At 44.2% G+C, this 22665-nt stretch overlaps 1 protein-coding gene across 2 annotated transcripts in view; it reads right to left on the minus strand.

Annotated features, from left to right (window-relative positions):
* Positions 1–22118, minus strand: part of CDS1 (CDP-diacylglycerol synthase 1) — a 29220-nt gene extending 7102 nt beyond the window's left edge. The window contains exons 1-10 of one of the 2 annotated variants that reach the window (XM_080589115.1): positions 21927–22118; positions 15325–15452; positions 14454–14550; positions 11918–12015; positions 9560–9699; positions 8076–8134; positions 5992–6074; positions 4107–4194; positions 3209–3277; positions 2249–2401 (exon numbers count right to left, since the gene is read on the minus strand). In XM_080589115.1, coding sequence (XP_080445241.1) covers positions 2249–2401; positions 3209–3277; positions 4107–4194; positions 5992–6074; positions 8076–8134; positions 9560–9699; positions 11918–12015; positions 14454–14550; positions 15325–15452; positions 21927–22016 — 1005 coding nt within the window. In that variant the 5' untranslated portion in view covers positions 22017–22118. Of the gene's footprint in view, positions 1–2248; positions 2402–3208; positions 3278–4106; positions 4195–5991; positions 6075–8075; positions 8135–9559; positions 9700–11917; positions 12016–14453; positions 14551–15324; positions 15453–21545; positions 21795–21926 lie in introns of those variants that run through there. The other variant, XM_080589114.1, reaches the window with a different exon arrangement.
* Positions 22119–22665: the final 547 nt, after the last annotated feature.

Below are 22665 nucleotides of genomic sequence, written 5' to 3' on the forward strand. Positions count from 1 at the left end.
AACGTCTTTTAAAGACCTCCAGGGATGGTGACTCAACCACTTCCCTGGGCAGCCCATTCCAATGCCCCACAACCCTTTCAGTAAAGAAGTTTTTGCCAATATCCAACCTAAACCTCCCCTGCCGCAACTTTAGCCCATTCCCCCTCGTCCTGTCACCAGGCACGTGGGAGAACAGACCAACCCCCACCTCTCTACAGCCTCCTTTAAGGTACCTGTAGAGAGCAATGAGGTCGCCCCTGAGCCTCCTCTTCTCCAGGCTGAACAACCCCAGCTCCCTCAGCCGCTCCTCGTAAGACTTGTTCTCCAGACCCCTCACCAGCGTCGTTGCCCTTCTCTGGACTCTCCCGAGCACCTCCATGTCCTTCTTGTAGCGAGGGGCCCAAAACTGAACACAGTACTCGAGGGGCGGCCTCACCAGAGCCGAGTACAGGGGGACAATCACCTCCCTAGACCTGCTGGCCACACTGCTTCTTATGCAAGCCAGGATGCTGTTGGCCTTCCTGGCCACCTGAGCACACTGCTGGCTCATGTTCAGCCGACTATCAACCAGTACTCCCAGGTCCTTCTCTGCCAGGCAGCTTTCCAGCCACTCATCTCCCAGCCTGTAGCTCTGCTTGGGGTTGTTGTGCCCCAGGTGCAGGACCCGGCACTTGGCCTTGTTGAACTTCATACAGTTGGCCTCAGCCCATCGGTCCAGCCTATCCAGATCCTCCTGCAGAGCCTTCCTGCCCTCGAGCAGATCGACACATGCACCTGGACAGAATGAGACTTCTCTCAACCCAGACTACACACTGACTTTATGCAAAAACAAAAAAACAAACAAAAACTTTTTACATTTGCCATCAACGCCACAGTTCCTGAAGCAATGGTATACTCATTCAGCATGAATATATCAGAGCTCCTTCCAGATGCAGTCTTGCCTTTTTTTAAGTACCACCTGCAGCCATTAATTATCTGCAGTCCTCAGTTTTTGCAGACAGCAGCAATAATTTCCCGCTTCTGCCTTCCTGTTACCTGTGAACTTTTCTCACTATGTGTTCTACCCGTGTAAAAGTAAGCAAAACCCAGTGTCTTGCTCAGCACTGTCTACTTGCTCTCTGTGCTGAGGCAGCAGAGCAGGGCAGTGATGCAGAAGGCGTGTGCCAGCCGTTCCTGTTCTGTGTTCATCGCAGTCACCTCCTCTTTGCCTCCAAGGAAAGATAAATGTGCATGGGGGGGTGTGCATCTGTGCACATGTGTGGGCATGCACATGTGTCTGTATAGATGTATATATGTGCTGCTAAGTGTGTGCATGTGGGTGTATGTGTGTGTATGGGCATGGGTGTGCAGCTGTGCGTGTATTTGCATAAGTATATATAAGTGAGGTGAGTGTATTTATGTCTGGGGGATGTGTGTGTATGTATGTGCACACGTTTATGCACATGGATAGGCGTCTGGTTGTGTGTGGTAGATGTATATATGTCTGGATGGGTGGAGCTGCATGTGGGGGTCTGTGGGTGTATAGACGCATGTGTCTGTATAGAAGTGTGTGCCCCTCCATGTGGGGATATCTGTCTGTGGGTGGGTGAGGAGGTGGCTGTGTGTGTACACAGAAATAACTATATAATGAATCATTTATTTGTATAGGTGACAAATTTTTATGTATGTAGATATGAAAAACAGTCCGCATGCATTTCTATCGGGTCTGTACCTGTGAGAGTCCCCCCCATGCCTGTGACTCAGGCAGCAGTGCTTTCCCCAGCAGGAGGAGTGATGGTTCAGATCCTGTCAGGTGAAGATTCAATGTGTCTCTTGCCAGAACGTGCAGGCTGCATGCACAGAAAAGGGTTGGCGACTCCGTTACAAGCACAGGTCCTATCCTATCTGCAGCTGCACACTCACTGCAAATGGAATCAAGTTCTACTAATGTAAGTATTTAACCTTACTGCTAACTCAGGCCTTTGCCAATTTTCCACAAGATCCTAACAGCTTACCTGAGTGACATGCAGTACAGTGAACAGCATCGTCCACTTTCTGCACAAATACTGGCAATGAGGACACAGAGATGTTTCCTCGTGTGGCTTCAGCAATGCCTTTCCCTGATGACCTCCTCCCCATGCGAGCAAGAGAAGCTCACAGTGTCAATTCAGTTCTTATCCCTCAAGACCTACCCACGTTCATGTACTTTTCTAAAAAGTTTTTATAAAAGTTTTCAAGCTGGGAATTATAATTCCAATTTTAATTAAAACCATTTTTTTTCTTTTCTTACCCATCCCAACACAGACCGAAGCAATAGTGGCACCGAATACTTCTTCATCTGGAAGAGCTCCAAAGGTTCACACTCTGTCACAAATCTATTTGTTTCACTCTTATATTCCACTGGGCAGACAAAGTACTGATGCTGAGCCAAGAAATAGGAAAACTGGAAAGCAGAAGAACAACTTGTCAAATATGCATTAGTCGATACAGTCAAAAATCATACTGTAATTGAAGGCTTTATTATCTTGGAGTAAATGGAGTAAATGTTAATGGAGTAAAATCAGCCCTCTTTTTAGGTTGGAGAATGCCTCAACAAGGGAGGCGGATGCCGACCTTCAATGCCCTTAGCAACCATTTCCAATCTTTTCTTTTCCTATCTCTCAGGCTCGTATCTAGTGCATGTTTCTGCACTGTAATATTCCCAAGCGTTAACTACTCATTATTTCTTTAGAGTTCACTTCTCCATTCAATCTTGAACTACTGGTACTGCAGAGTTGTGCACCTACAAGTTCCACTGATCTTGTTGATAAGTTACATATAAAAGCAATTATTTTATGTTGCTGCTTTCTTCTATGCATACCATTGGCGTAAAGCACCCGTCTAAACCCATGGGCATTCTGTCAGGAGAAACGACATTATGTGTTAGGATGCAAGGCAACAGCCTCAAGTTGCACTGGAGAGGTTTAAATTGGACATTAGGAAGAATTTCTTCACAGAGAGGGTGGTCAAGCCCTGGAGTGGGCTGCCCAAAGAAGTGGTGGGGTCCCCTGCCCAAAGAAGTGGTGGGGTCCCCATCCCTGGGGATATTTCAGAGCTGTGTGGACATGGTACTAGGGAACAAGGCTTAGTGATGGGATCCAGTAGGTGAGATTGGATGTGATGATCTTGAATGTCTTCTCCAACCTGAATGATTCTATTTACTGAGCTATTCCATATGAACCTATGCAAGAAAAGTTGTGTTGTTACTTACAATAAATCCAAATACAACTGTGGAGATGCCACCTCCAATGAACCCTTCCCAGGTCTTTTTGGGAGACAGCTAGGCACAAGAGAGAGAGCGAGCTGCATCAATTGCATCATTGAACTTCTTTTTTTAAAAAAAACACCTGGACCTTGCTTGCAATAAGCTCCTACTTGTGAGCATGTGCAAGTGTCAAACACTGAATGTCACTGGCTGCAATCTCTGAGCACTGTAGATAGAAAAGCAGAGCCAGGAGCTGTCCCGGGGCAGGCAGGGAATGTGCCAAGGTTGGACAGTCCTCGGGAGATGCTTGCTCCCTACTTAAGATGGGCAAAAAACCACAGCATCTAAATGCAAACATAGAGAGACCAGCATAGCAAGCTGTTTTCTTCATCAAATTCCATCAGGCTTCCTATTTGGGAGCAGTTTATTATCAGATCCAACCAAATACACCAAAGTTAACATCGCAAGGACATGAAAATAAAAATTCGTATCTTTCCGTAGGGTCTTGCAAATACTACCAAAATTGGAAGATTACTGCTTGAGCCCTTCTCAATGCTACGTCAATGAGACCAGATGAGGAACAGGTATACATTACATAAAGCCTTATTTCAAGCAACAGTTTTTGAAGAAGTATGCAGTTTAACCTGCATGTGCAATCCAAAAAGAAAGCAGCAACAGTTAACAATGTAACAGACCGCGACTTTATCATACTACATTGATATTGCATTCACAGTAATCCCACTTTGCACTTAAAAATCCCTAGAAAACAAGATAAATGATGTGTTTTCTAGCAAATGTCTAACATGCAGTACAGCTGAAACTACTGACCTCTATAAACATAATTTTGAACAAGTATCAAAAATGCTGTGAACTGTAAGAACCTGTTACTGAGTCAAGTACATACCTTAATTAATGGAGTTCTGCCAAAGAAGAATCCAAAGATGTAAGCGGCAATATCATTGCAGATCACGCTTGAAATGGGCACCAGAAACCTAGAGAAAGATGCACAGAAAGTTTCAGAAGGGGGAGGGGGTAGAAGGTGCCTGAACCTAAACAGAGAACAGAAATAACTTTTAATTGACACAGCAGCATTTTTGGTTGGGAATTTTTATCTAATATTTAGAAACAATTATGTTTCATAATATGTTCACCTAGTTCCCCCATAAGCAACGTATTGAGCTATACTGATGTTCGTGTTCAGCCAGTACAGACTGGTAGAGATCCACAGTAGTTCAATTTATAATTTCAGTTTAGCACATGAGCTTAAAATGTCAACAGGTTGGCTTTTTCTATCAGACTTGAAGACTAGTACCACTTAAAAAGAAATCAACAGAAATAAACATGTTAATGTTACTGGTAACATCAAAGCAAGCAAATCCCTTATAAAGTTCAATGATACCTACATTTAAAAAAAGAAAAAATATTTTCCTTTTCTTGCTCTTGTCAGTTTGCAGCAGCCTGTGTTAGCTTTTTAAGTGGTCTCTGCATGTAAACATCATCTGAATTTGCTACTAAAACGTGTTAACCTCTTTTTCCCTTTACAAAGCAGAAATGTATTAATAAGATTGGAGTCAGATTCTGTGACCATCTGCCAAATTGTCTGGTGCAATAGTAGCAGAAATGCTAATAAGAAATAGGCAGCTAGCTCAAAAACTAGGTTCAGTGTTTTCCATACGTGCAAGTTCAGCATAAAAAGAATTTGTTCATACAAACTCTGTCAAAGGCTTTTTTTTTTTCTTTTTAACTGTGAGCATGTCTTTTCTGTAATGATCTTCCCTGTCGAGAAAAGAACAAGGAACACATGCAGTATTATGTCCTCCAAAGTACACACTACCTTCCATGTTCTTCTTTCTGTCTCAACTTGCAATTTACACTCTCCCTAAAGAGGTGTGGGGTGCAAAAACATGACATCTCATTAAGGGAGAAGTTTTAAAGTCATCAAGTTTAACTGCATCATCAGAATTTAATACGTAGTGGGAAGTGAGGTATTAGGACAACCAAACAACAGTCAAGATTTACATTCTGTAGGATTTTTTTTTTTTTTTTAGGTCAACTGACTTTACCTGTACATACAAAATTAAGAAAAACACTTCTCCCTTTCTCAATATACATCTTGGTCTTGGAGACTACCATTAGTTAGCAAGAAAGGGTAGTCTTTGCTATCATTTCACCTGAATTTCATACGGACAAGACACGTGGTTTAAGACCACTGATACCTGCCACTTCACTTGCTGGAACTATTCTGCTTGCTTGCTAAAAACAGAAGAGAACACATTTCGAGTTACTTTGAAAAATCCCCAGTGTGTTGTTTTTAACCTCTGAGGATTTCATGTCCTTGAAACCTTCTGGAAAGAAGGTCTCAAGCTGGACTCCTGAAACCAGATTGATCTTCCAAATTAAATGGTCCCATTTCAGTAGGACTGTGTAATCTGAAGCTCCCAAGCAGCTGAAAAGGAACTGCTGCATGTTCCTGTCTTCACCAAATGCCATGGGAGATAGTTGACCATACTTGGGATTAACCCTGATCCTTGCACATAAATGAAGCAGTTGTTTGAAACTACTATACTTGTGGCTGCCTATCAAGCTTAAGGGGTTTCTGCCCACTGCCCTGTACCCTTTACGTCACTGCTCCCACCACCTCCGACTCCCCCTCCAACTAAGCATGGATGCTCCTTACTTGGTGCAGCTTCAACTGCTCTTGCGGTTATTCCCTAACTAGATCTGCTATGTAACAGAGCCAACCTTTCAATGCAATAGAGTTACAAATTAGTTTGTTACTTTTCCCTTACCAGATCATGCCTTCAAAGAGATTTTGGATGACTAGATGAGATTGAGTTACAGTGATCAGCAAAGTGACATGAGTCCATGCGAACTGTTAACAATGCAACAACACAACAGTTAGTGAAAACACCGATCAGTACACCTCCATCAATACTGGCACGTCAGCTAGAGGAGCCCCGAGGAGCTCACAGGTAGACCAGCTCTAGCGGTAAGGCAAGAGATGCATGCATACAGTACATCACAAGTTAGCTGGCTTTCAGAAGCAAGGACCGAAACTTTAAAAGGCTTCCCCATCGCTTTCCTTTACCCGGAATTTTTTAATGTGCAGTTTAACATCCAATTTAGTGAGACATATACCTTCAGCATGAAAGCAGCAAAGAAACATAAGCAATGTGATATTCTGCGTATACATACATAAAAGACAAGTTAGAACTGTAACAATAAAATGGCAATGAAGAACTCATGAAAGAGTCATGTTACACAGATGTGGATATCATGACAGAATACCGGTCCTCTTAGGAAAGACGGAATTTCTCAGGATTAGTGAAAACTAAGTGTTAATTTTTATGGACATGGCCATTTCAACTGTCAATTTCACCGATACTACTCTGTGTACCTAGTGTTTATTCTGTAGCAGCAGTATGCAATAAAGTGGTTTCCAAACAGTCTACCATTAAAGCTTCTACATCACATATTGCTTTCCAAAAACTCACAGATCAAGACCTGGTCATTTTTCCAGGCAACACTGAACTCAAGCACACAATGGCTGTGCTAGTTAATACTCAGGATGTCCTACTTCTTTAAATTTCCTTATCACGTGTGTTTTCCTATGGCAGCCAGCATCTACTTGCAGTTAAGAAACATGAAGAGTCTGAAAGCAGGTGCAAGAACTGACTCAAGCTTCCTGAAAATATTACCTGCTGGGTAACTAAAGCATCTCTGCAGCAAAACATGTATTAATCATACAGTGGTATTGTAAAACCAAGTCAAACCAAATGGCTACTCCTCTTCAGTCCAAACTGTCCGTCCTCTGTTCCCCCCTCAAAAAAAGGTTCCCTCTGTTCTACTGAAATTCTTCTGTAGTCACACCTTAATGCTTTCTGGACAATCACAATGTTAAATGACTGACTACATTTGTTCGCCCTTCCTTTTCCGGGGAGGGGTGGGGCGGGGGAGGCAAGAGAGGGGAAGGAAGAGAGGGATATCGGGGAAAATAAATACAATTACCTTGTGCCAATTCAAAGATACGTGCTTTGCTGATTACAAAAGCAAAACCACCTCCTCCAAAAAAGCTGCATCTCCCCCCAGTGAAGCCACTTCTCCCACAAACAGGGTAAATCCTTTCTGAATATAACTTTTGTTGCTTTTTAATGCTATAGTGCTCAGCTAAGTCCTAGTCCAAAATGAGGGACCCGCAGTGGTAAAGTGTCACCTAAGGCCCTGTAGAAACAAAGGGGTTAACTGCAGCCACTGACCTTTAAGTAATCTTTAAGGTTGCACAACACCCTGACCACTCAAGTTCTTTAAAGACAAGTCATACTGCGTTACTGTTTTACTGTTGCTTCTGATCATTCCTATTTTTAATCAAATTTGGGAGTCAGAAACACTGGTTTCTTACAGGGCAAGAATGATCTGTTGGGACACAGCACAGGGCCAGAACCACTGTTAAGTGTCACAGAACCCATCTCCTGTGCAGGCGTTCAAGTCAGGTTTCCTTCCTAGCACTGCAACAGGGCCTCTACAAAGAGGTGCTCGAGACACAAGAACCATGTCCCACCCCGTGCCGAATGTGTCTGGCTTCCAACCTGCATGGAAGGTGCACGCACTCAGCGGGAGCCTCTCCCTTGTCCGCCTGCCACTACAGGAGCAGTGTCACAGTGTGTACAGGGCCTCGCAAACTGCAGCTCGTATACAGCGAGAGACTGCTTTGTGAGACGATAAGAAGCCCCAAGGTATAGGTAGAGACACCCAACAGCCCAACATCACTTGGTTGCACACCCCCACCTTCCAAGGTATTTTATGAACATAAGGACATGACCCTTTCTAGTGATATATGTACACAACTGACCAGGGCAAAGTGGGTAATACACACCATGTAAAACTGCAGACGGTAGTGTTTCTTCACTAAGCTCAGAACAAACATGCAGAAGCCTGTAAAACAAAGCAAGCGTAGTTTGTACTACTGAATGTGTAATTACACTGAACCACTATACACCAATAATTCTCTTCCCTTGAAGCAGTCTCCAACCTGCCTGTTTGGAGCACCTACTTCTGTTCGGTAACCACAGATAGAGAATTCTTCTCATTAGAGCAGAAGATTTATATGACATCAGTAGGAAGCATCCATTTCATTACTTACAAGGTCACATCATGGACATCAATTTTAGCGGACGAGACCATCGCCTTTAAAAGGTCCCCAAAGCCAGGCCAACAAACTTGATTTGAATGACAAACAGGAAATAACCTGAAGGTGAACACCAGCTCACCACCCCTACCCCAGAGAGGCACACAGCTGCAGGCAACAGAACCTTGAGGCATGGGTGCTGGAGAGCGCAGATTACAGGGAGATGTATCGCCCCTCAGCTCCGGGGGCATGCCTTCCGTACGACAGTGCCCTGCAGGAGAGAGGCTGGTGGCCACCCGCAGGACCCCTGGCCTCCCACTGGGTGCGTGGCTGCTGCCTGCTCTCCCCCTCCTTGCCCTTTCAGCAGCCATGAGCATTAGTTGTGTTAGGTTCCTCGGGGAGAAGCTGGCTGGAAAAGGTCAGGTCTTGCAAGGCTGGTTGCTAGTTTGTGATCTAAGCATGGAGTAGAATTTTTGTCTGGTTTACAAAACAGTAGCAGTAGACAACGTTCTTTATGAAGATCAGGTTTCTTCATCTATTTTACAAATACTGGCAGTGTGGCAGTCTCCCCATCTCTCAGGTCAACCTGAGTCTTCAGCTGATTACTTTTAAGGCTAAAGTAACATTAATACTGTGTTCCTGAAAGCAGCATGGACTGCATTTACTTGTTCACAGAGACAGGAAGGAGGCTGTTAAAGAACTCTTTCCCTGGACTGGGGGGAAAATTTATCCATGAGGCAAGCAAAAGAGTATCTCACAAACGAAATAAAGTCTGAGGCCTTTTGAATAAGCACTTTACAATATAATTGCACACCTTATTGCTGTAGCCCTGGCAGAACACTTACACAATAAAGCATTAACCCATCACAATAATGACACAGATAAGCCGTTTCCACACACTGACAAAATACTCTTGATGCATTCAGGTACTGAACCCAAATACTTCTGCCATCAAAATTAATTCACGTTGACTCTTAACGAGTACTATTAGCTCAACCTTCCAACAATCATCAACTGTTTTTTAGACTATTACCTTCTTCTAGGTGAATGCAAAATTTATACTCATATTTTGATGATAAAAGTGTAAATTTCCTCCAACAGCACCAGAAAAAGAGTAACAGAGTAGAAAAAGCTAAGAAGCTTTTTTCTTAAAAACAAAGCAAAACAAACAAACAAGCACAGAAACAAATGCAGCACACTGTTCTTCCGTTTCTGCCATTTCCTTCACTTACCTGCCAGATAGAGTGCAAAAGATATAAACCTGTGGTAACGTATTAGGAACTGAAGCTGTTCTCTTCTCTGAACAAATGTACCAAAGTAATCAGCCACAGTTTCCCCGTAAAAAAAGTAGTTGACACACAGCAAAAAGTACCTGAAACAGACAAGAGGCAGCTGTTACTTTAACAAGGTAATACACGGTTGTGTCATTCATTAAAAACAAAACAAACAAACAAACAAAAAAAAATCTCCCCCCCCACCCGACACACAAAAAGAAAACCAAAAAGTGGAAAGTGGAAAAGGTTCACAATGAAAACAAAATGCAAGTACAATTCCAGTCTTTCACTTTTAGCAAGCAAATTCTGGTTGTTTATTTCTTCTACAGCAACCACACTAGAAAAACAGATGTTGCAGAAATCCTTTCATACAGAACTACTTGTGCTCCACACTTGGGCAAGTCCTTTTGAGATATTCTCAAAGTACAGAACAAGTATCTTGCATCGTCTATAACTGGAAAAGCAATTGGGTATATTCTTTTCCTGTGTTATAAAAATGATTTCTGCCACAGAGAAGGGTAGAGGAGAATTACTTGAGGAACAAAACTTCTGAGTTCATGGGACAGTTTTCATCTGCAGTGAACTTGGGGATCAGAATCCAACTTGACATTTATCATCTGGCCCGAAGATTCTCGCCTTAAAGCGTTATAGCTACTCCACCCTGCTGTGCCCTTCACCTTTTGGCTTTCTTCACCAAACAATAATCTTATGGGGTTAAATTCTATCAACAAACTACTAATGCAGCTATTCTACAACTTTTTCAAAGCTAACTGGAGGGAGTACATCCAAACCCCCAGTTTGACAGAGGTGAAATGTCACCTTCAGATATCTCTTTTTGAAAGATTTTTCAAAAGAAGAAAGGTTCTTTTCAGTCATGACAGCTAGCATGCAAATAATTCTGGTACAAGTTTTAATATGACTCCAGTTATTTAGCTTGCTAGAGGAAAGCCATGACAGGATCCTCAAACGCCAAGGCAGCACTCCAAACACCCTGATAAATAGGAAATCCAAAACCTGAATGAGATGCACCCTGCCAGGCATTGCACTCTTCAGCTTTTTATCGAAGTCAGCCAGAGAAACTAAAAACTTGTAATTCAAGATGTGCTGGATCTCTGCATGTGTTTATGAAAATCAGTACTCATTTTCTCCCCCACATTGATGTTCAATCTAACCGCAAGGCTTCACATCTCTAACTGCGCCTGACAGTGGAAGTTCCGATTAATAACGAGATTCTCCTACCTCATTGAAATGGCCTAATATGTAGTCTCAGCACCAAAATGTTCAGCTGAACAGAACTTTGATTTTAACTAGTGTGGCAACAGAAAAGTTGATTTTGAGCTCCATGTATGCAGGTGACTGTGGTTAAATGCCAAAGCAGACAAAGCGGTACAGTGCACATCCTCTAAGGATTTTGGCAGGACCGCAGTCATTCATACCTGATTCTGCTGTAGCTATAGATCCAGAAGCCACAGAATAATACAGATGATAGACAAGTCCTGCTGATAACCCAGGACTGAGCAAAGAGAATCAACTAGCTTGTACAGAGAGCTGACAGAACAAGTTGATATTTCACAGTAAAATTGCTTCTAAAAGTGAAGAAGCAATGTGACAAGAGGCAGGGAGTACCTTGGATCACTTCAATTAATTGAACAAACAAACAAAAAAATAAAATAGGTCAGGTCTGAACAATCATGTCCTCAAGAACCTTAGAGACACCACGTGCCCAATATCTTCCCATAACGCTCCCTCTGATCAAAAGCCTTCATCTATCCTCCCAGAACTCAGAAGTAGAGATCATTTCCCTGGCCCTACAGAGCCCTGCATAAGCAGGGCATTGTCACAACTATCTGGGATTTGCCAGTAACATTAATTATATCTTCTGGCTATCAAAAGATCCCTCGACACCTCTTTTATTTATTCACTCCTGTGATTGCGATTAAATGCAAAATGAGCGAGGATTTACAACTTGTACATGATGATTTTAGTTAGTTATGCGTGAAAAGGAGCACTTCAAAGTACCTATTCGGTTATTTTCTTACACGAAGGTAAATGCAAAAAAAAAATCAAAACTGTTCAGATAATACCGATCATGTGATTATTTGGCTATGCACATTTTTAGGTAGCTTTCAGATGCTCAGTTCTGACTTCAAGTATACATGCATGCACACAGTTAGAGAATCCTGTAGTAGAAACAGATGTCAAGTTTTCCATGTGCACACAATCTACAAAGCTATCCTTGCACCACGACAGGATACAAAGAACGGAAAGACTTAAATTTCAAATCTCTGCTTATTGATGGTCTTGTTTGCTACTCACCAGCTGAGGGATCTAAACCATGGTAAATCATAGGAGTGATAGACTCTGTAACCTATAGTAATGATCTCATGGAAACACTTCACTTGGATGCTCAAGACCTAAAATGAAAAGAAAAAAGCTATGTAGATACACTATAGTTGTTTCTTGAAGGCTGTGCGGAGTACTCCAACCTGCATTAAAGGGAAAAAATTATTCTGAATTCAAATTCCATGCAGAAAGGAGGCAGCTTCCAAGCAAGAACACAGGAAAGTACAGTTGTTGAGAAAAGGCACACTGGGCTAGCTGCAAGAAATCCCCCCAGAAATAAGGGAAAGCTCCTGACTTTTCCTCACCAAAGCACTTTGGCAGCAGGAAGTAAAAATTGTTTCCTGTAAAGAGTAGGCTCTTCTACTACTTTTGGTTACATTTTATTTTTCAATTTAAGCAAAATTTTCGAAGTCCAGTGGAAAAAAAAATGGATTCTGCAACACAACTTGGACAGCCAGGTCTTCCATTTGCAAGAGCCTCATTAAGGGTAAGTATGTGCTGCTAATTAGCACTGACGAGAAGAGGCACTGCTCACCTAGCGCAGGTCCAAACGTCACACCCTGCACAGCCTCCATGTTGTTTGTCATCTCACCAGTGTTGTGCTTGTCTGTGCAAGTCTGTAAGTGTGTCCTGGGAGCTGTTGGGCTCTGAAGGTCTTGACCAGTTCGCCTAAGCCGTAGTCACCAAGGAGATCACCTTGCCCCGATACCACATATTTCCAAACATGGGTCAGCAGTAATCCTGTGCAGAGGTTGGAGGATGAACCTACCCACACCAACCATGCACGTCAGCACACCAGGCTTTGCAGGATTTCTCTTAGCACATGCACTCATGAACACATTTCACCTTGCTCAACACGTAACCGCAGCCTATAGGGTATTACACCACCTTAGCGAGTTAACTTTGACGTCTGTCCATCTCATGCTCTCTCTTCTGATTTGTCTACATTATAAACCCAAATGATACACACAACAGCAACAGTAAAGGATTGCGCCTTAAAGTGGAAAAGGACATTTGGGGATGAAGGCATGGAAACTTGTGCTTGTTACCTCCAGACAAATGCAAAGTATGTTCCCAACCTCTGAGACAAGTCTTATGGCTTCTCTTCCCATCTTAGCTGGACTTCCCTTCCCACAAGTCTCCAAACATTTTCCATCCCAGTATTAAGATTTGGTTTTGGCACAACAAAAGTTGTGACAATTTCAGTTATGTGATTCCAGTGAAATAAAATCATTCACGAGCAGAACTGTTTTATTCCTCCATTCCTTTTTACATGGCAACAAATGTCAAATTGAGAAACAGTTTATTATATTAGAGAACCATCCTGAGTTTTGTTTTATAGTCAAAAGGAAGAGTTCTATATTAATTCTATACTAGCTTTTTGGTTCATCTCCTGGCAGCTTTGCCCATGACTGCAATCTTGGAGCATACTATGAATACACCAAATTGAATTGCAAATTGATTAGTTCCTTTGTGCTCCAGTTCTCATTCTGGAAGTGTTATACTAAAAAAAGGATGTGAAAAAAATGCCTCTACAATGACCTACACTGTAATGAAGCTTTGTTTTGTTGTTTCTTCATACACTCAAAGACATCGTCCACCAATGAAACTGTGAATTACAAGCTTGTTGTGTCATTCTTCTGACAACAGGAAATACAAACTAGACTCATTTAGACAGGGACTCTAATACAGGCCATAATACTGGTGAACAAGCATTCCAGTATCTCAAGACATTACTGTCCAAGAGTGTTTCAGAGTAGGCATGGAAAAAAAAAAAAAAAAAGATTTAGACTATTTTGCAAATTTAGTGAAAAATCAAAGCAGCTACTCACAAGCATTAATTTCAGTGTTTTAGAAGCCACATCCCTGCTTGTTGCTTGTCATGACTGGAAAAAATAGTTAAACCATTACTCACTAAGAATACCAGCCATAAAAATGATGGAAAGAGGTAGTATGCAGTGTGTATGAATGTTATGATGATATTTGTTCAATTCATGACCTAAAAAAACATTTTATCTCTGCACCTTGGACAGGCACCTATCTCCATTCTATGGATAAACCCTAGAGAGCCCTGGAGAGAAGCAAGGAATTAACAGAGCATGAGTGAGGATAGTCTTTTAAAGCTAGGCACTGCCAGCAGACAAGAGCTGCCTGCCTTACTCAGCCTGAAAAATGGAACTCTCCTTCCTTGTATTTCAAACAAGTCTTAAAGAGGGTATGAGAAGGTAGTGGGAACGAGCCAAGCAAATGGATGAGATTAATCTCATAAGCTTCAATGTAAAGAACTGTTCAACTTGTTTAATTCCTACCTAATTTAAGTAGCTGAGAAGGCCTTCATCCACAAGGTCCAATTGAGAACTCTTCCAATTTTTCAAGAATACCTCTATTTACCGAATTAAGAGACAAAGTGCTCTTTCTGTAATGTCTGCACTTGACTTCCACCTATTTCTTATGCATGACAAGGAGATGAAATAACTCTTGCACAATAGAAGATTTTAAACAAACTTACCAGAAGCATCAGCATGAAAGATCCCATGTATATTATCAGAAAAAACACAGAAATCATAGCTAGAGTTAGAATTCCACGAATCCACCAGTTCTTCCACCTGTCAAGAAAAAAGAGAATAAAAAGTAACCAGTTAGAATTGAATATAATGGCCACTTCCTTCCCTAACCAAAGACTCAAGTAGATGGGAATCAGCAGGAAGACCAGGCATCTTGCTTAATAAGACACATAGCAAGAAACACAGAACCAAGCAGCTGGCCACCTCACGAGGGGACACAACAAAGAAAGCCAAGTGAGCCATCTTTCCTCTTTCCCCATCCCTCTCCTCCCCACTAAATGCCTTCATTTGCCATCTAATGCATCAGCCCCTCCTTAAAGGTGCTGTGAAAATACATCATGATCCCCAGGGAGCATTTCACAGCAGGAGCCATTGGGAACCAGCCATGTAAAGGCTTACCCATGAAAGAAAGGCTGCCAGGAAAAAAGCATAGAAGTCTTTGAGGACTGGCAGACAAAACCAGGGGATTGCTGACTGCCTGTGTTAGCAAAGCCGCTGTTTTGCCAGGTAAAGGAATATCTGTTGATCTTGTTATCTGTTGATACGTAGACTGAACCACCACAAATGTTTTTATGTAAATGTAGCTAAACACTGTGGCAATTCATTTAGAAATACTCACATGGGCAATCTTCAGGTCCTATGCAAAAAAAAAAATACACTAAACGGGCTGAAGCATAAACATATCAATCATGATATCAAATAAAAATTTAGCCTTTAATTTTCATGTAGATCAAACAAAAATTAAAACCTCAATACAATCAGTAATAATTTTAGTCAGCAGCTCTCAAATATGAGAGCTTGTTTGTTTTACTATACCTGGCAGACAAGCCTGACAAAGCCCTTCTGAGGATTTCTGGAGTGCTGTCTATTGATGGAGGAACATCCGGAACATCTGAATCATTTCTGAGATCCAAATCATCAAGTCTTTCAATCAAATCTGGTTCCTATGACCAAAAAAAAAAAAAAAGGCAAAACAAACTAAACAAACTCAACATGCAATAATATTAGTTATTTCATAAAATAGTATTTAGTCACAAGCTTATGTCTTATAAGGTGATGCAGGAATTATCAGTTCCTAAAGCCAAGACAACTATAATGTAGTACTCAAACTGTAAATACTGCAGTAACACTGCATTGACATGTAAATATGACATGTAAATACTGACATGTCTTCTAAGGCCAGTATTCAGATGCTGTAACATGACCTGCCATATGCAAGGGCACTTCACACCCTCAGCACTCTTTCTACCCACCTACATAAGCATAAGGATCTATGTTCTCAGAAATACCACAAATGACATAAAATATGGGTTTAACAAAAATCCCCAACTCTCTAACACACTCCCTCACCTTCATTTCAACTCATCTTCTACGGAAGAAGGTCAAGGCTCTTCTGGTCATGTTGCATGAAGAAACTAAATGGAGTACCTGACAAAACAGTCCCATTCCAGAGCAAGAAGAGGTTGCTGTGACAGTCTCATATATGTCTATGTGGGGGACTTGATCCCTCCAGCTTGAAAATACACGATCCAAGAACAAACTATAAAGTGACCAGATATGCTATGGACACAGTATTATTCAGAATAATCTCTTGGTATGACTCCAGCATGGCATTGTTTCTTCACCATTCACTCATGACCACTCAGGAAAACACCTAGACAGAACTTAGCAAAGAGCAAAATAGGCAGTCTAGTGTACAAATTCTCACCAACAGTGAGAGTGAACTGGCAACATTTTTTTTTCTCTCCTCAGTAGAATTTACTAAACGTGCTAATTTACTTCATCCTTACATGACCAAATGCTTAGCTCTAAGCAGTTGGAAGGCTGCTCAGCCGTGGCACAGCAGGGAGCAGCAGAGCTGTCTCTGGCTCTGCATCCGGCTTTGGCAAGGGCTGGGCTTCCTCACGACCTCCTGGGCTTGCCTCACCTCCTCACCATCCCAAACAGCCTCCAGCCCATCCTACATACCCAGCTTCATCAGCTCCTAACGGCTCTGGGGACCATGAAGTAACTTGGCTGACCAGGGATTTTCCTCTGGAGCTTAGGCAGAAAAAGAAAGCGTACAGCTGCTGGAAGCAGGGTCAGGCAACATGGAAGGAATACGGGGATGCTGTTTGTGTTTGTAGGAAGAAAATTTGTGTGACCAAAGCCCAATTGGAATTGAAGCTGGCCAGGTCTCTGGCAGACAATAAAAAGTGACCTTTTAAATACGTGAATAGAAAAAGGAGGACCAGAGAAAACATAGGTCCGCTACTTGATGGGGAAGGTCACCTCACAGACAAGGACTTAGGCAAAGCAGAGACGTTTAATGCCTTCTTTGCCTCCGTCTTCAACGCTGATGATGTGCGTCAGGACCCTGGCTGCCCTAAGCTGGAGGACCATGACGGTGGGAATGATAAACGCCCAACCGACCCTGAACGTGTGTGGGATTTGCCGCTCCACCTGGATCCATACAAGTCCATGGGTCCGGATGGGATCCATCCCAGGGTGCTTAGAGAGCTGGCTGGCATCATCGTGGGATGTCTCCCCAGGGATGTAGTCACGGCACCAAGCCTGTCGGAGTTCAAGAAGTGTTTGGACTGTGCACTTAGTCATACGGTCTGAATTTTTGGGTAGACCTGGATGGAGCCAGAAGTTGGATTCAATGATTCTTATGGGTCCCTTCCAACTCGGGATATTCTGTGATTCTATGAACTGTACTCGAAACCTTTTCCACCAGTGCTGTACTGCAGTTTCTAACTCTTTCTCTCTTTCCAGCCTCCTGATCCCAGATCCCTGTGGGCTGTTTTCTTTGCTTGTTTATCCTCAACCTATTTCCACAAACAGGTCAGCTTTTGTTTCCAACTTGTCCTTAATACTATTATTTTCTTCCCAAGTTTTGAATATTTTTGGCATTTTGGAAGAGAGCAAACATACCTCCAACCCCGCATTAAAACACCACAGAACTAATAAGGTCTACAATCTAAGCCATCGCAGGGTTACTCTCTTCATAGCCTTCAGCCTTTCCTCTTAATCTGCTGGCCTTTGGGAAGCTGGGCTTGAACGTAATCACAGCCTCGACAGCCGACGACCTCTGGGAGTGACCTACACCAAAAAGACAAGGCCTGCCAACCCCCCGCGTCCATGACCAAGGCTGTGCCCCAAAGTTTGCCCAGCAGCAGGCTGAACCGGGAGAGCTTTGTGTCGGGGGCCTGGGGGGCTCAGGGGCCTGGCCCACAGCTGGGTGGTGGCAGGAGCTGGCCAGGGTGCTGCAGGCGTGGCCCTGGCCTTCCCCGCAAGCCCAGCACCGGCCGTGGCCTGTGATTAATGGGCATTAATGGGCACTGCAAGTGTGGCCCAGGCCTCAGGGAGGCTGTGGAAAATGCGAGTAACCAAACAGGGATTCATGTGCTTGTAGCCTTAGTATTCAGACGTTTCCTTCCAGTGCTGTAGTACTATTCCTTAGGAAATCAACTACAGACGTTATGAGAAAAAAAAAAAAAAAAAAGGAAAAAAAAAGCCACAGGCCTTTTGCAAAGTCACATTCCAACCACTACAATCTGCACCGGAGTACAAAAAGCTATTTGTACAGAACTAGAGGACACTACTCGACTGCAGATAATGGGCAGTAATCCTGGCCCCAAGATCACGACTTAGAGTCTTTAATATTAATCCTTGCTTGTGCATAGCAGAGGTGTTCTCTCCGTTAATCATGGAGAACTAAGGAAAACCCCAAGTCTTTTGACGCATGTCAGGCTTTCAGTATTGCTGCACATGGTTCCATACTCCATTGCTGTTTAAACAGTCAAAATATATATGCTTAGTTTTATTCCTCTGACATGTAATACAATTTTCACTTATGCTCCTAATGGGAACCAATTTTTTAGATTTCTCAATTCTGGCACCTCAGTTGTGGCATTTCTCAGAGCACCTGAACCCCTTAAAGAAGGAGTCTTCCTGTGTTCACCTGAGACGTATTTCACAGTAGTTTGCTGCTGCTACAAGGACTTGGGCTGATGCAGACTTCAAGTTTTATATGGCTGCATCTGTTTGCCATTTTTTTAGCTTTCATTTGCTAAAACAACTAGTGGGGGATAAACCATGAACTATATCTTAAACTTACCTCTGCACCTTACCTCAACAATGACCTTGAGCACTTGATTTTCCATTTCATGCTATAATAGCCACAAACATTTCCTGAATAAGGCTTTTAATTTGCCAAGTCAGAGGCCAAAGAGGAAGCTGTTGACTAAAAGCTAACTAATTGTCATCTCTAGCATAAAAAGTCCTGTAATAACCCCATCACTGGTGGACAAGCTCTTCTTATTATTTTTCTTAGTTATATGATCGATTATAAACATTTCAGTTTACAGCCAGGAATAACAACAATCACTGCAGCAGTAAATGCTAACGTAATCACTACAAAAGCCCTCACAAAGGAAAAAAAAAAAAAAGATCTACATCAGTCTTGCAATTTCAGTTTGACCTTGTAGATCCAGTTTTGGAGCTCAGTATAAAACCCAGCACCTCTTCCTTCCATTCACTAGGTCTGGGATTAGGCCAAGCAGAACACACTGTAACAGCCTCTATGAGTGAGGGATGACAGATGAAAAGCTATGGTTTTCATGCTGTGGGTACCCATTTGCACATTTTGCCAGGGTTAAGCAAAACCAGCCCAAGTTGCACTCTGTTAATGACTAAGACACCTTATGCTTCTCTTAATTTGAAGGCTCACGCTCCTTCCAAAGAACCCATCTGATCAGCTTAAAAAGGACAAGTCCAACAGGGCTGAGATGATGCAGGCCTGATGAGTACAGGGGAGAAGGCAAACCTGACAGTTCCTTGGTCGCTGCCACAAGCTCAGCACATAACAAACACATGTAACTGACACTACAATCCTCATCGGTTTCCAGAATTTGTCAGCTACCCCACAATGAAGGTGTGTTTAGTTGTGGGGGTTTGTTTTGATGTCATGTTCCTAAAAAAAAGGCAAGCCCTCCATCCTTAAGCTAATTTGGCTAAATAATATTACAAATAGTTGGCCTTAAAAAGGAGGGCCTCAAACAGTCAGGAGACTGTGCCTCCCCAGCAGGAGGTCTGATCAGGAATTAAGCTTCCACATGGACTTCTGCTTGCTTTCCAGCACCTACAAAAATACAGCCATGTGTCATGCATAAAAAACCCAGATCTGTCAGCCTATCATCCTCTAAAAGAACATATTTTAATTGCCATTCCATACCACACATTCTTCACTGCAATTATCACGTGCTGAGCAAACCACGCACAAAAATTGTTCTTGTTACTAAGGCATTTGCAATATGCTGTTAGTACTGGATTTTTTCCAGGACACAGTAACAAACTCACAGGTAGACTGCTAATACGTTTTCCTCAGACAATACAGCAACACCTATGTTAAGAGGAAATCAAGACGGACATTTTCCAACAACTTACGTGGGGGGAAAAAAAAATGTTAAAGCAAAATAATTTAGTTATTGTTATTTTACCAGTATAAGGGTTACTTTAGTTTTCTTCTCTAGCACTGACCTTTCTGCAGTCTCTACCCCACGTGTCACACTGAAGTCAATAGTTCAGTGAGAGCACCTTGGAGCATATTTAATGAGATGTACCTTGATACCCTCCTCTGAAATCAGGCTATCAAAGTATCAGAAGATCCTGAATGACAACCTTGTTTTCCAAGCTGTTAAAAAATGTACCACCACCACCACTCTCCCCCCCCCCAAAAAAAAAAAACACAAAAAACAGCTTCAGAATTGTTCACATGTAATCACAGACTTAAACCTTCACATCCTTTTCTACCTACAGCAGGTCTCATTCACCACCACTTCCACGAAGTTACAGTTTTGGAAATATTCAGCCCTTTGGTTATCTGTGAAAGTAACATAGGTAAATTTTTCTGGTTCTTCCAACACTGCCAAACAAACTGAAGTTATTTGTGACAGACTCTAATGTTCCACTCTAACCAACACTGCCATCAGCATTTTCATGCAACTCCAAGTATTTTAACAGCAAATTGTGTCTCTGGGCAGCAGAGTACTCATGACGGTATGTTGACATTGTTAGTAAAAGCATGCCAGGCACGCGGCAGCAAATAGGACAGGAAAGACCTCGAGATCTCTCCTGCACACTGTAGCACAACACAAAGCAACAACAAACTCATGAAATCGCCAAGGTCCACAGGGCAAAAGCAGGCCAACAGGAATTCTGCAGCCATCAGCTTGGCAGCGTTGTGAGCAGCTGAGGACACAGCCATGTGGAGCCTGGGACACCAGGGAGAAACTTCACAAAGGGCACACCATGTTCACGCAAAACCAAAGAAGTTTACTTAAATTCATGAGGAAATGAGCATCTCTGGACCTAGTAAGCATAACAAGAACAGTATCGGCTTACTGAAAACAGCAACTAAAAGTCCACGAGATAAAAACCTCCCGACATACTCGGAGTTCTTGGCGCTCTTGCGCAAACACAAAGCACTTCTCTACCTTGGCAAACAAGGTGCTTTCAAGCACGTCCCTTTTACCTATCTGGAATACTGAATGAATTGGGTCAGCAACAGTTGCATAAGTACTGAGCAGTTTCCACGCGGAAGGAGACATCGAAGTTTTCTGCTCTGTTTTAAGTGTGGGAAAGGGTCATGTTTCTCAGCTGTGAGGTAGGAACCAGTGGAAACGAACGGACTGCATCGCAGCTATCCTGAGCAGCTGCAGAGGAAGGTGCGAGTTTCGGGCCCAAACATGCAACTGCAACGCAAAACCGGTGATCTGCACAGAGCCAAAGGAGAACTCGCTATTCACATGTCGGAAAGAAGTGAGAGGCAGAACAGACAGATAAGCATCTATGGATATATATAGTGAGGCATCTGTGAGTCCTGATGTCCAAATACTTGCCATCAGATCCCCTACTGTACACTTTACCTAAGTCCTCTTATTTAAAAGAGACCCAAAGCGCGACCTATAGAATACTCGGCACAGAAAGCTGGCTTATCTTTCCAGCCGGCCAAGGGCACTACAGACAGCTTAATACAGAAAATAAATCCGTACTGTCACCCGCGAGCCATGCTGCAGCCCCGAGGCCGCGGCTGTCGCAGCTCCGTGCAACATCTCGAGCAGACGCCCAGAGGGTGCCCGACCGACCACCAAGGAGCCTCCTGGCCTGGAAGGGGCTCTCCGTGTCCAACAGCACCAGCAGTGCCTCCAGCAAGCACACATTTGGGAGCGATTGCGTTGGCGTTTAACAAGTATTCTGGCTTCCGATACAGCAGCAGAGCCCTTTTTTGGGCGCTGGCTCTCGAATGGCCGAGGCACGGCAGGGCCCTAAGGGACACCCCACCCCCAGCACCCGGCTGCCGCCTGCGCTCCCCCCCGCCCCGGCGGCCGTTACCATGGCACGGGCCGGCCCCAAGGGCCCCGCCGCGCCCTCACCTGGTCGCTGCCTTCCTCCTCCTCCTCCTCCTCCTCCTCCTCGCCGTCCTCTTCGGGGGCCGCCCGCCGCCGCCGCCGCCGGGCCGCCATGTCGGGGAGCGGGGGAGCCCGGCGCGGGGACGCCGCCCGGCACCGCTCGCGTCCCGCTGCCCAACCAGGTGCGCCCGGCCCGGCCCGGCCCGGCGCGGCCCCGCCGCTGGGCGGAGCGGGGCGGAGCGGGGCGGGCACCGAGCAGGGCGCGGGGCCGCGCCTCCCTGCGGCCCGGCAGCGAGCGGCCTGTGGGTGGCTCCCGGGGGTGCGGCGGTGTGCCCCCGGCCCTGAGCGGCGGGGAAAGGGCCGGGGGAGGAGAAGCTGGCATAGCGCGGGGAAGCAGCGCCAGGAGGTGGGCCCCGAGAGGCGGAAGGCCGGGCACCCAGTCTGTCAGCGCGAGGGCGAGATGAGTCAGGGCGCTTTGGGAGAAGGCAGAGAGGGAGCACCCGAGCAGCTGGTGACAGTGGGGTGAGGGCGTGAGCAGTCCCGCGGGCAGGGCCACGACGGGCCGGGGAATTAGGGACACAGAGCAGGTGCCGCAGGGAGCAGGCGGAGCCTGGCCCCGCTTGCCTCCCAACCGGGTGCCCATGCAGGTCCCACACACCTTCACCCACGGAGAGCCTGGTGTGCGGGGCCGAGGGAGCACTGTCGAGGCTGTAAGGCTATGCCACGGCACGGCCTTGAGCCCCAGGAGCCCCACGGGACTGGG

The sequence above is a fragment of the Anser brachyrhynchus genome (assembly GCF_964034855.1).
Source record: "Anser brachyrhynchus genome assembly, chromosome: 4".
Lineage (NCBI taxonomy): Eukaryota > Metazoa > Chordata > Aves > Anseriformes > Anatidae > Anser > Anser brachyrhynchus.